This window comes from Camelina sativa, chromosome 10 (genome assembly GCF_000633955.1).
Source record: "Camelina sativa cultivar DH55 chromosome 10, Cs, whole genome shotgun sequence".
Lineage (NCBI taxonomy): Eukaryota > Viridiplantae > Streptophyta > Magnoliopsida > Brassicales > Brassicaceae > Camelina > Camelina sativa.
In genome coordinates, this window is record NC_025694.1 from 14130622 (window position 1) to 14147169 (window position 16548).

Here is a 16548-nt window from a genome sequence, read left to right on the forward strand (position 1 = left end):
ATTTTCTCTTTTTACGTTTTTTTTTTACTATTTTTCGTATGATCCTATCTCACAATTTGAATATAATTATCTTTTTTTGGGATGATATATATTTACTATATAGTCATCACAACTAAATTTAAAACTATTAACTTATTAAAAAAAAGTTACACATTACAATCTCATTATTAGCAGTACTAATTTATGTCAGAGCATCCTTGAAAGATCAAGGAATATAAATAGACTCAAGACCATCCTGAGGCATAATTTATACTGTCCAACTTAATTATTTTAATCTTTCTTTTTGCAACAACTAAGGGAAACCCTAGTTCTCTCTATCTCTTTGTTCTTCATCTTTTCCAACCAAAATCATTCACATATGTTCACTACAGATCTCAGCCAAATGGTAAATCTTATTGTTGTTTCACTATGTTTGAGACTAATGATTTTACTTATACATATCACAATCTTTAATTCTCAATTCTTTAAATTTCTTTTGCAGATCTCATAAACTTTAGATTATTAGAAAAGCTTGGAAGAGGTGAGAGAGGAATTGAAGATAGGACTCTAAAATTTCATATGTGTCTGCTTCCACAGTTCTCATCCCAGATCTTTTTCTCCATCTTCATCTACATCTGGGATTTCTGAGTTTTTTTTCTGGGTTTGTTCTTATTTAAGAAATTTTACTCATATCTTTACAAGAGGGATTGTTGTAGCAGATCTAGTTCTTTTTCATGTCCTGATTTATTTAGCGTTTTTAATTTTTGTGACATATTTTTATTTTATTTTAATTTTATACAAAAAAAATAAATAATTAATCTTTCAAATATTTTAATTTTTTTTATCAAAAAACATAACGGTTGAAAAACCGTCGGTAATTTAATTCCGACCTTTTCAGATGCTCGGTAATCGGTCGAATTTTTCCAACAGATTTGTGACCGTTTATTACCAACCGATTTTTGACCACTACTATCCGTCACAAATTTCCGACCGATTTCCAACCAAAACAATTTCCGACCAACGATTTCCAACCGATTTACTATCGTCGGTTTATGGTTAGAAATGCTTCTTTCCAACCGTTTCCTGACTGATTTGGCAGTCGGAAACTGCTATGTTTTCTTGTAGTGACAGTAATAAAAAACACTTCGAAAGTTTTTGAGTACTACTCCTTATGCTAAATCTAGTTAATGTGAAATGATATATATATATATAAAGTATGATAGTCTAAATTTAATGTGGGGTTACATGCTATGATCATAACTGTATGTATAATGCGTTTTTCCTAACTTTCTTATATTATGTACATCTATATTAACATTTTTGAAGTACGTCTTGTGTTATGCCCTTTTAGTTTTGTTTATTTAAAAAGTTATTTACAACATTAACCCCTAAAAAGTTTTCAAAACTAACATCACATCAGATTTTTTTCCTAAATATTTTAAATTTCATTCCAACTAAAAAATAATAGCAATCAATATGGAAATAAAAACTATCATATCTTTAACCACACATTCTGTTGTGTTTTGAATCTGAATCCTTCACAAACAAAGAAAACAACAATTTGATTTCCATTTCGTTTTCCAAAACCTATGAGCTTTGATTCTTAACGTATGAAAAACTTTGATTGATATTTATTTAAATATTATAATTAACATATATATAAACTTAATAAATAAATTAATTATTACGGATATGTAAATTTAAAAAAAAACTTACCATATAATGTGGTTATATAGTAGATGAGTTATAAAGAGAACATATTGGAATTAATAAAATATTATTAAATTTGTGTTAACACGGGTTAAATCCTCATTTAATTATTTATCAACACTACTAATATTGGAATATTTGACATAAAATCAAGTTGATTTAATTAAGATTGTGTTAAATAATTAAATCATTAGGAAAAATGTGACTTAATCACAACGTATAAATTACTTATTATGTATTTAGATCCCTTATTTTTTTGTTATAATAATTAAAAATCAAAATAGAATCTCAAACACTAAACAAAAAATATATAACAAACAAATGGTCATGAAATGTATTGCGGGTTAAAAAAATAATATAAACATTTAGCTGCACAACACCGGAAGATTTAGTGATTTTTCTATTTACAAAATCTTTAATATTTAACAAATAAATACAGCATAAAATATAAATTATAACAAAAATTATATGTCTGCGGTGTACCGCGAGTTAAAATCTAGTTTTTATTATTATTGGTTTATATATGTGCATATTGGAATAGTGGTTGAAAACTATAACCACATAAAGAGGTGCATGTATGCACATATATAAACGATTATTAATGTAAGGATGTACTTCTGTGGGCACCTTGACAGTTACAAAAGAGAAGAGGTGTTCCTTTTGTGATAGAAAAGAAAATTACAATTAATTAAGACAGGAAGAGAAACGTAATTGCCATTAAAGGAGAGATTAAGGGCAGTCAAATAAAACATTAAGGAAGAAGGATTTTTTTTTTTCTGTTTTTTGTAAACCAATGAAGAAGGATTTGTAACTGCGATTTTAGTGATTAATCTAACCATAAACACTCTTTGATTTTAGTGAAGTCAAAGACATGAAGAGAAATCCTTATGCAAAACCTAGTTGATGTGATTTTTAATCTAACCATAAACACTCTTTGATTTTTTCCTCGTTTTGACGAATCACTAAAATCGCAGTTACAAAGATGAAATAAAATATAATTCTCAAGATGATATAGATATAGATATGATTAAAGAGATTTAATACCTTAAACACTCTTTTATAAAGGACAAAAAGACAAACCATAATCTATTTTATTTTATTATGTTCGATGTTTAGCGATGATTGAATCCACACTTTCTTTTTTTTTTTTGGTAAGAGAATCCACACTTTCTTTTATGGTTAGATTAAATCAAAATCAAACCAATAACAGCAAAATCTTTTGCCTCACCACTGATAAAGTTACACATTACTACCAAAAAATCATCTGAAGACCATATGTTTTTCCTAGAGCATCCTTGAAGGAAGGTAAATCAACTGAAAACCGTAATTTTCAACTGTTATTTTAAGGTAATACTTAAACCATTTCGAATTTTTTTACTAGACCTTATGCAAAATCTAGTTAATTTGAATTTGATATATTTGTCTTGATAATCCTTCTTTCTAATTTCGCAAGTTACAAAAATTATATATATGATACATCCGTCATTATTGGTTTATATAGCAATGGTAAACCGAGGTGCATGTGTGCAGCATATATATATATATATATATATATACTTGTGGAACACGAGTTCCTGACGTGAAATAAAAGAAAATCACAATTAAGACATGAAGAGAAACGTAACTGCCATAAAAAGAGAGAATACGGCCAGTAAAAGAAAACTTTAAAGAAGAAGGATTTGGATTCAAAAGAATCGATTTAAGTGATTGGTCAAAAGGAGGAGAAAATCAAATTGAAGACTTGGAATCCACAAGGTCAAATAAACATGAATAAGTTCGTCTTTCTTCTTTTACAAAAAAAGTGTTTATGGTTAGACTAAATAATAAAATAATTTTCACAAAACACACCAATTTTTATTTTTCTTTCATAACAAAGTCAATTACATCTTTCATAGAATAGCCACAATGTTATTTTTAGACAACAATGCTCTCTAACCAAACTATTTTGGTTTGATTTTTTCCCATCAAATGTAACAGTTCTTTGATTAAATTAATTAATTTCAATAATATATAAATAAGTAAGGATAAAGAAAATGAAGAGAGAAGAAACGAAGAAGTGAAGATGTTTTGTGGTAAAAAAGTCATTGTTCTTCTTCATTGTGGGGAAAAATAACTACAAAATAAACTTAAGTTTTTTGAATTTAAAACATAATTATATATGCTAGATTTGCAAGATTTATGTGTAAAAAAAATTAAAAACGTACAAACACAAAAGATTATGAAAAAACTGTGAATGGTGGCTGAAAATTTTTTAGGGTTGCAAAAGAGGGTAGTCAGGTTGCAGATGATTGCAAAATTACAAAATATCCTTCATTAATTTTTTTGTGTGTACGTCTATTAGATTATGTACTATTATGGAGTATATATCCAAATATACATGTTCACAGCCAACACAAAACTTATATTGTAGTAAGTATGTATACAATACATATGTTTTAGTTTTACAAGGGTTGTATACGATAACACGAGAATAAAGTACATAAAGTATAAAACAAGGGATAACTTAATTAATTTTCTAGTTCGTTTATAAAAAAAATATTAAAATAAAATAGTTACTATTTGTAACTTTGAAATGAGAGAGAACGTGATGTTGAGTCCCTCATGTAAACAATCACTCGTGTATGTATCCTAATTTCTCATTGTTTCACTTACTGTATATGTATATATGGCAATACTATTATGGTATACATATAATAATAGTAATTGGTTGGTCATTTGTAATATATTTTTTTTGTTTTCTTTTTAAACTCCCAACTTCTTTACCTCTATTTTTAAACTCATTATAAACTCTAAAACTCCACGCAAAGCACCTAAAATGACAAGTGAAATGCAAATATGATTAGACATGCTTTTTAAATAACAAATGAAGAGAAAAAAAGCTTTAACCCTCACAAAAGTACATGATATCATATACAATTTTGACAAATGCTGGAAATTAAACCCTAAATTGTATACGTACACAATCATATTGATTTCATGTACAAAATCCCTAAAACTTAAACCATAAATCATTTACGTACATGATATTGGTTTAAATATACACAACCCCTAAACGAAACCTAAAAATTACCTTAAGCCATTTACGTACATAGTCATATTGACTTAAACTTACATACTCTCTAAACAACCCGTATATGTAAAAGATCATCTTAACTTAAACGTACACAGTCCCTACACAACCCCTAACAATTAAACCCTAGAAAACCATAATAGGTACATATTAACTTAAGCATATATAACCCCTTCAAACATACAATGTCTTTCATGTCATACTAATTTTACTTCCGTCTCATGTACAAGATCTCAATATACATTGAATCTGTGTACGTACACAATCTCAATATACATTAAACTCGTGTACGTACACAATCTTCCTCTTGATAGATCTGACATGTTGAAAGGAACATCTTCCTCTTGTAGCACACTGGTTAAATTCATCTCAGATTTGATGTATTTTCGGGTTCAAAACCCGGCAGCGGAAATCCTTTTTTTCTCTAAAAGATGTAATAATTTGTTTGTTTCAACATATAAATACATCATGAATTCATATATTTTCAAAAGATCTATTGTAGCATACTGGTTAAATTCATCTCTGATTTGATGTATTTCCGGGTTCGAGGCCCGGCAGCGGAAATCTTCTTTTTTCTCTAAAAGATGTAATAATTTGTTTCTTTCAACATATATATACAGCATGAATGAATATATTTTCAAAATATCTCTTGTAGAACACTGGTTAAATTCTTCTCAGATTTGATGTATTTTTGGGTTTGAAGCCCGACAGCGGAAATCCTCGAGTTCGAAGCCCGACAGCAGAAATTCTCTTTTTTTTTTTCTAAAAGATGTAATAATTTGTTTAATTCAACATATAAATACAGCATGAATTCATATACTTTCAAAAGATCCGTTCTCGGAGACTGGTTAAATTTATCTCTTATTTGATGTATTTTCACGTTCGAAACCGAGCAGCAGAAATTCTACTTTTCTCTAAAAGATGTAATAATTTGTTTGTTTCAACATATAAATACACCATGAATTCATATACGTTATCTATGATTTGATGTATTTCCGGGTTCGAAGCCCGGCAGCTGAAATCCTCTATTTTTCTCAAAAAGGTATAAAAATTTGTTTGTTTCAACATATAAATACAGCATGAATTCATATATATTAAAAAGATATGTTATAACACATTGGTTAAATTCATCTATGAATTGATGTATTTGCGGGTTCGAAGCCCGGCAACGGAAATCCTCTTTTGCTCAAAAAGATATAAAATTTTGTTTGTTTCAACATATAAATACAACATGAATTCATAAATTTTCAAAAGATCTGTTGTATCACACTGGTTAAATTCATCTTTGATTTGATGTATTTCCGGGTTCTAAGCCCGACAGCGGAAATCCTCTTTTTCTCTAAATGATGTAATAATTTGTTTATTTCAACATTTAAATACATCATGAATTCATATACCTTTAAAAGATCCGTTATAGCATACTAGTTAAATTCATCTATGATTTGATGTATTTCTGTGTTTGAAGCCCAGCAGCGGAAATCCTCTTTTCTCTAAAAGATGTATAAATTTGTTTGTTTCAACATATAATTATAGCATGAATTCATATATTTTCAAAAGATCCGTTGTAGCACACTGGTTAAATTCATCTCTGATTTGATGTATTTTTGGGTTCCTATCATTTATAAATAGAGCCTCGGATTCCTGATAGTTCTCATTTATGTCTTTCTCCTGTAGCATGAAAGAATAATTCTAGAGGACCCTCCTACAAAGGAGCTAGGTCCATAAACCGTCATATTCTCCTGAAATGGCTATGAAAAAGCAAGAAAGTTATTTGAATCTTCAGCTATAAAGGGTGGATCCGACTCCATTAGCCACAAGCTATATGGTGCCATAGAGAGGGTATCATTTACATACTTTAACCTTTCATCAAACACACTTCGACTCTTCTGAGACGATAAAGCATTCCCAAAATTGAAAACTACTCCTTTTTCTTTGTTAATCTCCTGATGGAAGATATGTAAAGGCTCCAAACTAAGAATAGACTTCTGAGCCAGAGGATCCTTTTCCACTTCTCCAATTGATTGATTGACCTTATCCTCTCTAAGAAGCTTTTCTTCTTCAGTGCCAACTCTAAGATATTGTCTCATTCCTTCTAAAACCACATATGAAATTCTCGGTCTTCCTCTATTTGATCCAATCCAACTTGACTTTCTTCAAGCACCCCAAACAAAGGATCTGGTTCTTTTAGAACCGGAACTTTCATCAGTTTTTCTATTGGAATCCCACCTTTCCTTGCATTAGACAAATCAAGATTTTTCTTGAGCAATATCGGACATAAGGAGTTTTTATGAGTCATTCTTTGCCATTCATAGCATCTTCTCTGCACTCTTTCATACTCGAAGAAAACTGAAGCTATGCCTCCTTTTGGAAGATTAACTAACTTTGAACACCTTAGAGGTCTGGAGACATCGAACAGAACCTTTGTTTTGACAAAATCTTGTAGTTGCAGCTTCTCTGTGTCAAAAGAAATCTCTAGGAATTGACCAATTTGTTCACCTAGCGCTATAAGAGACTTGTTTGCGTGGAAATTTATTGGCAGTTTCCACATTTGAATCCAGACTGGAGTGAATTGAAGATAGTTATCCCGTGGATTTTCATACCATCTATCCACCATTATAGTTCAATCGTTAAACGTGTGAAGACCTTTCTCTAACATTTCCACCAAGTCATGTTCAGAATGAATGAAAAACTGAAACTTTTCCTTTGATAGAGCCACTCCTCTACATCTTCCGATCTTCTGCCACTTACGTGGCATATTACGAATTAGCTGGTCCATCGGTTGACATTCATGGTTAAGAGTGCGGCCTACGAAACTAAAGACATTTCTTTCACAAGAAGAATATTCTGATAGATCTGGCATGTTGAAAGGAACATCTTCCTCTTCTCGCGACATTTCCATCAACGCTCTATCCATGGCTCACGACATCCCTTTTATCTCAGAGAACTAAACAGATCTGAGAGACAAAAACTCAAGCTTCACACACCACTTTTTCCAAGATCTGAAATTTGTCACATAATTGATCGGAGAAAGTATCAACTTAAACTGTAAAAACTCGAAAAGAAATTCCACGAGATATAAACTTAGGATGAAATAAACAGGGCAAAAGACTTGACCCGGGTGAAAAGTGTTAAAAAGATAGTGTTTTACTCTAGTCAAATCTCTATTCTATCCCTAATGTAAGAGACTAATTTAGAAAAAGGATCCTACAAGAAATCGCCCAAACTTTTGGAGACTCTAAAAAGCAAATTGTTAAAAGCAGAAAATGAGAGATTTTTTTAAAACACCAAACCTATATAGCCAAAAAAAAGACACTAAACCTATCTTTATACCTAACGTCCACAATAAATGTGTACAATTGCAGCCGCTTCAAACGTCTTGTCGTCTTTTAAATAGCTTGCTTCTTTGTTCCAAGGGTATAGCTTTTACCAACCATGCCATAAAACATAAAAATGGCATCCGCAAAAAGTTTTAACTGAATGTGGAATTCCCATCAGAACATTTTTTTTAAATTCCCATCAAAACATTTTTTTAAAAATAAAACATCCTGGAATTTAATTTAGGGTTTTTTTTTTACTTTTAAAATTCAATTCTATTTTCTATTTTTAAGATAAAATCTTAAATATTTATTTAATATACATTTCTTTTATTAAAAACTCCAAAACTATACATTTGAAAGAAAAATAAACAAAGATTACCTAATAAAATTTATTGTAAAAATGGAGCACATGAGGAGGAAGTAATTTTTAAAATTATAAAGACAAATTTAAATTAGTTCAAATTTCAAACCGATTTACTATAACTTCAAACAAAAAAAAAATTGCTCTTGTGCAATTCAGATTGAATCTGTCTACACCGTAACGGTAAAGACTTGAATAATATTAAAATCTTAGATTCGGCCGTGCGGCACTGTACTGTACAACATATTCCTGCGCCGATCTCTTCTCAATCTTAAGTCTTCCCAACGGTAACTTTTCGGACATAAAGTCGATAATTTATTCCATTTACTACACGACACGTCTCCCACATCCGACCCCAACGGTCTTCTTTCTTCTTCTTCTTCTTCTTCACCCTTTGACCCCAATTATAAAAAGACACAACACGAAACTCAGAGAAAAAAAAATAAAAAAATCTGAAACAAAAATGGTGAATCAAATAAACATACAAGAAGAAGAAGAAGAAGAAGAAGAAGAAGAAGAAGAAGAAGAAGAAGAAGAGAAGGAGTACTATCCACTTATGATTACAACCAAAGTAGTTGAATACTTGCAACCAGTAATGTGTCGAGAGCTTCTCTGCAAATTTCCAGATAACTCTGCTTTTGGATTCGACTACTCACAGAGCTCTCTCTGGTCTCCTCTCTTGCCTCGAAATTACGCTAGTCCTTCCGATCTTGACTCCGGCTCCTCCGACGGTTGCGTTTGTCGGAACCTTAATCTCGGGGATTTTCATGTAGGCAAGAAGAAGATGAAGATGTCAATGAAGAAGAAGATGAAGAAAAAGAGTAAGTTGGTGAAATTAGATATGACTTCGATGAAGAATGAAGATTCTCCTCAATTCCTTCCAAGGTATGTTACATAGATGATGTTTTTTTTTTTTTTTTTTGGTTTTACACCATATATTTTTTTTTGACATAGATGATGTTGTCATTGTTTAGGGATGGACTGGTGTGTTAAAGGCAGCTTCAAAACATTTCAAGAAATCAAGAAAGAAGAGAGATTCAGTCGCTGATGCCAAGCTTCTCAACTTCAAATGATAAGATTATATAAGCCAGTTCAGTTCAATTGCTTTTATTGTATTCAACATTACTAGGCTTTTGATGGGCTAAATTTTAGAAGAAAAATGTTTCTACTTGTAGTCTCCATGCAATCATTTGGAGTTTTTGATCATAGATTATAATTATAAGTGACTGCTTTTATTTTTTGGCTGCATTTGAGTCTTAAAAAACAAGTGGAGATTGTGAAGTAGAGTTTAATATACAGTTGAATAAACAAGCCTTGCAACAGATGTGGAATCTAGTAGACTTTTGGTCCTGTGTATCTGGAAATACTTGAATCATGAGCCAGAGACTCTCATTTCTTTACTATTACAGTCTCTTTGTTGCTCACACTAAGATCTTCATGATCATTGTCATCAGATATTTGTTCGTCTTCATTGTCTTCGGAAATTGTCAGACCATTTTGAAGCATCCGTCGGTTCTCTTCTGATTCCTGCCTCATTAGCCGTTGCTGGATCCCATCTCTGATGGCTGTTCCCTGAAAGCAAAAAAAACAATCACAACTCAGTCATTAGCGACAGAGACTCTCATGATTGAGATTTCAGAGGATGAGAATCAATTCTAGCTTACCATTTTATGACAACCTTCCTCAAACATTTCAAGAAATCCCGCAACCCAACGATCCGCATTTTCAAGCCACTCATCATGGTGCATCCCTGCAGTTTTTGCTACGGTATGTATCTGCAGAAAGCGAAAAGATTCAGGATTCAGAAGTTACACAATGAGCAATTCCAACACCATTATTTCTGCACTTGTTCTATATGTATTCACACTATAACAAGCCGTGCATCACAAAATCCAAGGGGGAAAAGGATGTCTCAATAAAGCAACATTCATTAACACGTAAAGAATCGATTCATCGCCACCTACCTTTTCTTGTTGTTCTTTCACTTTCTCTTGCAGTTTCTTCAATCTCATGTTCACTCTAAGCCTCTTCTCCTGTATTTAGTAAAATAAAATCCCAAATAACATGTTTAGTTGGTTGTTGACTGAAACCAGATGAGGAGAAAAAGAATGAAGACCGTGCCTTAACAAAGCTAACACCAAGTTCTTCTCTCGAATACCCTCGGTCCAGGTTACGCAACACATACTGATTATAATCTTTCACTATCCTCATGATTATATCCGATGTCGATATCCCCTCTGTTCGTTTAGTTTCTTTAAACTTCCCTATCGCCTTTACCTATACGAATCACAAGAGATAACGAGTAAGATACTAAAAGGTAGAAAGATGAGCCTCTCTATATATGTTTTAAAACTTACAAACTCATAAACATCATTTCCAGCTCCACTAGCATCCGCATAGCTATCAAACAAACACAAACCACACATCATTAACCTCTGCGAATTCTCTAATAGAACTATACAACAAACGCAAAAATAAAAACAAAATCTTACGGAAGAGCATCGTGAGCTACGTAATCTATATTATGCTTATCAAGAAACTCTGTAGTAAGAACCCATGGTGCATCTGGTATAACTTCATCAACCCACCTGTTTATAAAACAAAACAAACAAAACAAAAAAAAAACTCAAAATCTCCAGAGAATCTATAATAGGAGCAATTATTAAAAACATTACTTGCAATGCCGAAGAGATTCGTATCGTTCAGATTCCGTCATCACAGTCTTCCCTTTGAATTTGTTCGTAATCTCATCGTTACAACATCCAACAAGCAGATACGTATTCGGAAACCTAAATTTTCGAAATTCAATCACAAATTGAAATCAGTAATTTCTCAATTCCAGCAATTTACGAATCACAGAGATAGAGAATTAGCAAAAACTGACGATTTTTTGGCTTGTTCGATGGCGCGAGCGTGACCGAAGTGAAACAAATCGAAGATCCCATCGGCGTAGACTCTAACCCGTCGATCTGAAGAAGCCTTGGTTTCACCATTAACGCTCATCTTCTTTCCTCCTTGCGAATTTTTTTTTTTTTTTTTATTATCTTTCAGATTATTTATTGGCTTTCCCTCCAATCGCGGGGTTTTTCTAAATTAGTTTTTTTTTTTAAGATAATTTTAATAAGAAATCATTTTCAATTTTTGGAACCTAAAATACATTTATATATTATTGATAGACGACAATTTTGTAAAAATAATAATTTAGAGATGGTGAGATCATACGTCGGCCATGTTTGAATACTGACCTTGTTTGTAAAGGATGTATTATTTTATTTAGTAATTTTTGATTTAAATATTTAGTTTTATTTATTTATTACGCAGCTATAAAACGTTCTTGTAAATATTATCTATTTATCAAAATGAGGATTGTTGTTGTTCATTTTTGTAATTCTAATTAATGTATCCTTAGCGATAATTTTAGTTTCTACGTATTTTCAGATAATTTAATAATTTTAACTTTTTAAAATTTATCAATATGTATTGTTTTTTTTTTCTTTTCCAATGAATCAGGATATATGAATCTTCTCTCTTTTTTTTCTTTCCAACTAATTATTAATTAAAAGTTGAGAAATGGGGATCGAACAAGAATAAGACCTTTGCTCTTTGTTACAAAGCAACGAACAAAAATTATTGATTTTTTTTTTTTAAAAGAAAATTATTGATTTTACCATTCACTATTCTAGTGAAATAGAGATAAACTTAGATAATTATTTTCCTTTCAAAAAATACTCTTGAATCCTTATTTAAAAACTTTTGTTATCTTTCTCCCACAAAATATAATACCCCATAAATTTATTTTAATCTGCAAGATCTTCGAAATAAACATATGGCTATGGGTCCATTGCAAAAACCAGCCAAAATCAATAAGAACATTTTGCATATACGCTTTAGAAATGTGTTTTTTACATGAATGATTTTTAAATCAAATTTCAAATATGAACTAATATACGTTATTCAAAAACTGACATTGATTTTGACGATGTTATTCAACTGTTAATTATTGATGACTAGAATGTCACTGTGTACTCCCCCATATACTCCCAAAAGTTCAAAACCCAATGTCTTAAATATGTTTTACCGAAACAAAAGAAAGCCATAAATAAACTTACTTGTAAATTCATCCCATTCGAGTTCTTTATACAAAATTGGCTAATGATTCATTTAAACGTGAGAGCTCAACAATGGATAATAGTTCATTTCTTATTTTTTCTAAATTTAAAAGAATGAAAAAAAAAATATAAACTTACTAAAATTGGTGAAAATATCATGAACTTTGTTAGCGGTGGAAGAAACAGGAGCTGCATTTGATTGCATCCATGGAAACTTTTCTTAGAGCTCATAAGAGACTGATAAATGAGGACCATTTTTTGTCCAGAAAAAAAAATGAGGACCATTTAAGGGTCATTGAACATTTTCATTTAAAAAAAAAATTTTGATCAAAACTTTTATTATTTATTGATTACATATTTGCTTAATTTGTTATTCTACATACAGTAAAACAAAAGTATGGGCTTATGCCTTATGGTCAAATTGATTAGTTAAAAACAAACAACATCATTCACCAAATACACCCAATCAAAAATATAAATAAATATTTAAATTTATATAAGAAAAATCACCGGTTAGTTGTTGTGTTTGTTTTTTTCATGTCAGGTGCTGACTCAAACAGCTACCACTGTAGCATCATTGGTTTGTGTCCGGTTCAAGTTCTCTGCAGCCCTCCCAAACATTTGCACCAGTCTAATAGGGTTTGCTCACAACTGTGATGTCTAAGTATTAGGAAAGAAGATTACAAAAGAGATCACAAAAAACTCAAAATAATAATTTTATAATCAAATAGTTGTATAACCTTAGAGATCCGTATTGTCTCGCATTTTTGTCCGAATAGATGGCAATGGTGGCAATTTGTGAGTTGGAACTTTTAACTATTTTCACCGTCTTAAATTGACAAAAATCAAGAAATGGGGATCAATCCAGATCTTTGTTTTACACCTATTGACTTTTCTACAACAACATTTCTAATAAAACATAGATGCATACCGATACATTTGATCTTCTCATAAAAAACTCTTAAATTCTTATGTAAATACATTTTTAATCCGCAAGATCTTTAAAATATATAGATTCAGTGTTACATGGTATTAGTCTTTTATATGCAAAACTGCAAAGCGGTAAACATAAATCAAATTATAAACTTCGAAAATCATCTTTACATACAACAATTTCATTACACGAAAAAGCAGGTGCACCATAACTCGATAATAAAAAAAAAAAGAAAAGAAAAAAAATTCTAATAAAAATTAGAAAATTATCGAAATGGACGATTTATGATTTTGTGTTTTCACAATTAAAATTTCTCAGACATGCGGAGAAACAAAAATCAAACTAAATTATCAAAATCATCGTCTAAAGATTGTTTAATCCAAAAAAATTATCTCACAAAAAAAATCCCAAAATTGAGGAGAATCCCAAAATTTAACAAATCCATGCAAACAAAAATGTAAGTGCATTAGAAATCAACAAAGACTAGAAAAAGACGTCACATGTTTAAATCAAGGATACATAAAAATCAGTGACATAAATAATAGCTAGAACTTAGTGATCTAATAATTTATTGTTTATTAGTTTTTAGTTAACTATGTTATAGGTTGTAAGATTAACTTAAGAAGTAAATAATTCATTATACCTAATTTCAAAACATGGCCAAATTATATTCAAATTATTATTTATGTTATATAAGACTTTGTTCAATGCTGGTTGAACAAATTACATTGTAGACTAAAATTTGTAGTCTTGAGTTTGTTTTCTTCTTGATAATTGTAGTATTGAGTTTTTTTTGTTAATATAATTTTGAAATGATGCATAGCTTTATAATTTTTGGTGTTATTTAAATTACAGTTTTAGATTCTTTTGGATATTACTGAATTTAGAGGTTGTTTTTTTAGTTTGTGATAAGTCTTCTATATTGGAATAAAAATATTTCACAAGATTTTAGAGGTTGTTTTTTTTTTAGGTTTTGATTTCCTCTACTAATAGATTTTGTGTTTTACTATATAATATTCTAAGACCTTGGTGTTGTTAATACAAAGAGCTTTTTGATATGTTGATTATTGTTATTAATATTATTATTATTATCATTATTATTATTATTATTATTATTATTATATTTTTTTTATTTTTATTTTTATTTTTATTTTTATTTTTATTTTTTTAATCTTTTTCAACTTAACTTTGAATCTTCAAAAAAGAATTTCCACTTATAAGTAATAAATTTTGGGTAAGTGCTTAAGGAAGTGACGTATGATGGAGACTCAGTAGAGACAACAGCAATATGACTGGTCTTGATCACTTTTCATTCAGGAATTTGTTGGCTAGAGGCATCATTCTATGTTTTCGGACACATCCCAATATCCCATGGTCTAATAATGCCTCAGCAAGTAAGGTGATTTTGACTAGAGATGATTTTGACTAGAGATGATTTTTTTTTTTTTTTCTAAACTTGTAAATATCATTAAAAATGAAAGTTAAAGATAATACAGAAAGTTTTACCTAAGATAGAGTGACTTTGGCAAAAATAATAAAAACAAAGTTACAATAATTTTAGTTTTCGAAAAATAATAGGATTATTGAATCAAGAGTAGCATTAGCGGTCGCCAACGCCTTTCATGTAGCCTCCCGGTGATAGTGTTACTAATTTCTCTATCAATGTTCTTGAAGATTGCTGTTGGAGGAATTCATAAGTCGTTGTTTCTCTGACGCCAAATATGATACACGCTTGTGCAGCAACCTTACGGATCAGCGATGGAAATAGCTAGCCTGTTGAATATTTGGGTCCAAACTGCTGAAGTGAAGACACAAGTAAGCAACAAGTGATCTCGAGTTTCAGGCATACTGGAACATATACAACAATCGGCTGAAGGAATGACTCCCCAAGCAGCCAATCTTTGAGAGTCTCAACGTAGTAAAATATAAAAAATAGAGAATGTTGTGTCCTATTGAGATTGATAGAGTACAACATATATGCACAAGTAAGACTTGGAGGCTACATCTATGACATAAATACAGTATATACACTTGACATATTTGTTGATATGATTTGATTCCTCTACATCCCCCCTCAAGATGGTGGGGCCGTGGACTAGCCAATCTTGGATGACAAGGTTGAGAACGGTGCACGAGCGAGAGGCTTGGTTAATGCATCTGCGAGCTGATCTTTGGTAGAGACATGAGCAACCCGGAGCTCATCGGCAGTGATTTGATTCCAAATGAAGTGGTAGTCGAGAGTGAGGTGTTTCATGCAGGAGTGGAACACGGGATTGGCACATAAGTATGTAGTACCAACGATGTCACAGTAGATAATTGGTGGTGATGTGAGCTTGAACCTGATTTCCCGAAGCAAGGAACATATCCAACGCACTTCCGCTGAAGTATTTGCAACTGAACGATAGTCAGCCTCGGTGGAGGACCTAGCGACACCTTAGAGCAAGAAACAAGGTGGTGACCGATCAAAGTTGCATTACAAACTAACCAAAAGAATCACCAATGACCAAACTCTCTAATTTTAGCCAATAACTAGAAAAGGAAAGCATCGGTTTCAAAGAATTTAGGCAGGTGTTACCTAGTTCCATGACCATTAACACTTGCCCCACCTTTAAATATAGTAGGATACACAGTTAGTAGCTTTTATCAGACATACAAACAAAGGCAGTGCCGGTCCAGTATTATTGGGTGCCCTATGCACAGTCCGACTTAGAGGTTTTAGAGTAACAAAAATATTTATCTTTTACCTTAGACAAAAGGGTATAGGCCTTTTCTTAGTTGATTTACACTAAAATTTCAATTTTTTTTTACTCAAATTCATACTGAAATCTAATTTTAAGGACAAAATTTATATTTTTCTTACCAAACTAGGCCTTTTCTACATCTTTACATCAAATATTCTTAAACAAAACTTCAAAAAAAAAAAAAATCAGAAAAAACATTAACTGACAGAGAACATTACGCCAATAGAAGAAGAGACCATGATACACTTTTTCCGCCAAATATCGAAGTAACCGCTTGACAGCCTGCTAGTGTTCAGCGGTGGTTTGGTGCATGAAATGGGACAAGCA

At 31.2% G+C, this 16548-nt stretch overlaps 2 protein-coding genes and 1 long non-coding RNA gene across 3 annotated transcripts; 2 read left to right on the forward strand and 1 right to left on the reverse strand.

The window, feature by feature from the left end:
• Positions 78 to 751, forward strand: LOC104718903. The gene is made up of 2 exons (XR_756476.1): positions 78 to 385; positions 482 to 751. It is a non-coding gene; the product is annotated as an uncharacterized LOC104718903 (long non-coding RNA).
• LOC104718902 lies at positions 8836 to 9674 on the forward strand. Its single transcript, XM_010436721.2, has 2 exons — positions 8836 to 9322; positions 9412 to 9674. The coding sequence occupies exons 1-2, from the start codon at positions 8901 to 8903 to the stop codon at positions 9428 to 9430; spliced, it is 441 nt and encodes a 146-aa protein (XP_010435023.1). The 5' UTR covers positions 8836 to 8900; the 3' UTR covers positions 9431 to 9674.
• Positions 9692 to 11507, reverse strand: LOC104718901 (choline-phosphate cytidylyltransferase 2). Its single transcript, XM_010436720.2, has 8 exons — positions 11322 to 11507; positions 11113 to 11226; positions 10930 to 11025; positions 10795 to 10837; positions 10559 to 10714; positions 10402 to 10470; positions 10102 to 10212; positions 9692 to 10009 (listed from the first exon to the last, which is right to left on the reverse strand). Exons 1-8 carry the CDS (start codon positions 11438 to 11440, stop codon positions 9827 to 9829), a joined length of 891 nt encoding a protein of 296 aa, XP_010435022.1. The 5' UTR covers positions 11441 to 11507; the 3' UTR covers positions 9692 to 9826.

Coding starts and splice junctions, on each gene's coding strand:
- LOC104718901 (XM_010436720.2), bottom strand. CDS start 11,440: ATGAGCGTTAATGGTGAAACCAAGGCTTCTTCAGATCGACGGGTTAGA. Junction 11,026..11,112: donor GAATCTCTTCGGCATTGCAA/GTAATGTTTTTA, acceptor TTTTATAAACAG/GTGGGTTGATGAAGTTATAC. Junction 10,715..10,794: donor GAAATGATGTTTATGAGTTT/GTAAGTTTTAAA, acceptor TGATTCGTATAG/GTAAAGGCGATAGGGAAGTT.
- LOC104718902 (XM_010436721.2), top strand. CDS start 8,901: ATGGTGAATCAAATAAACATACAAGAAGAAGAAGAAGAAGAAGAAGAA.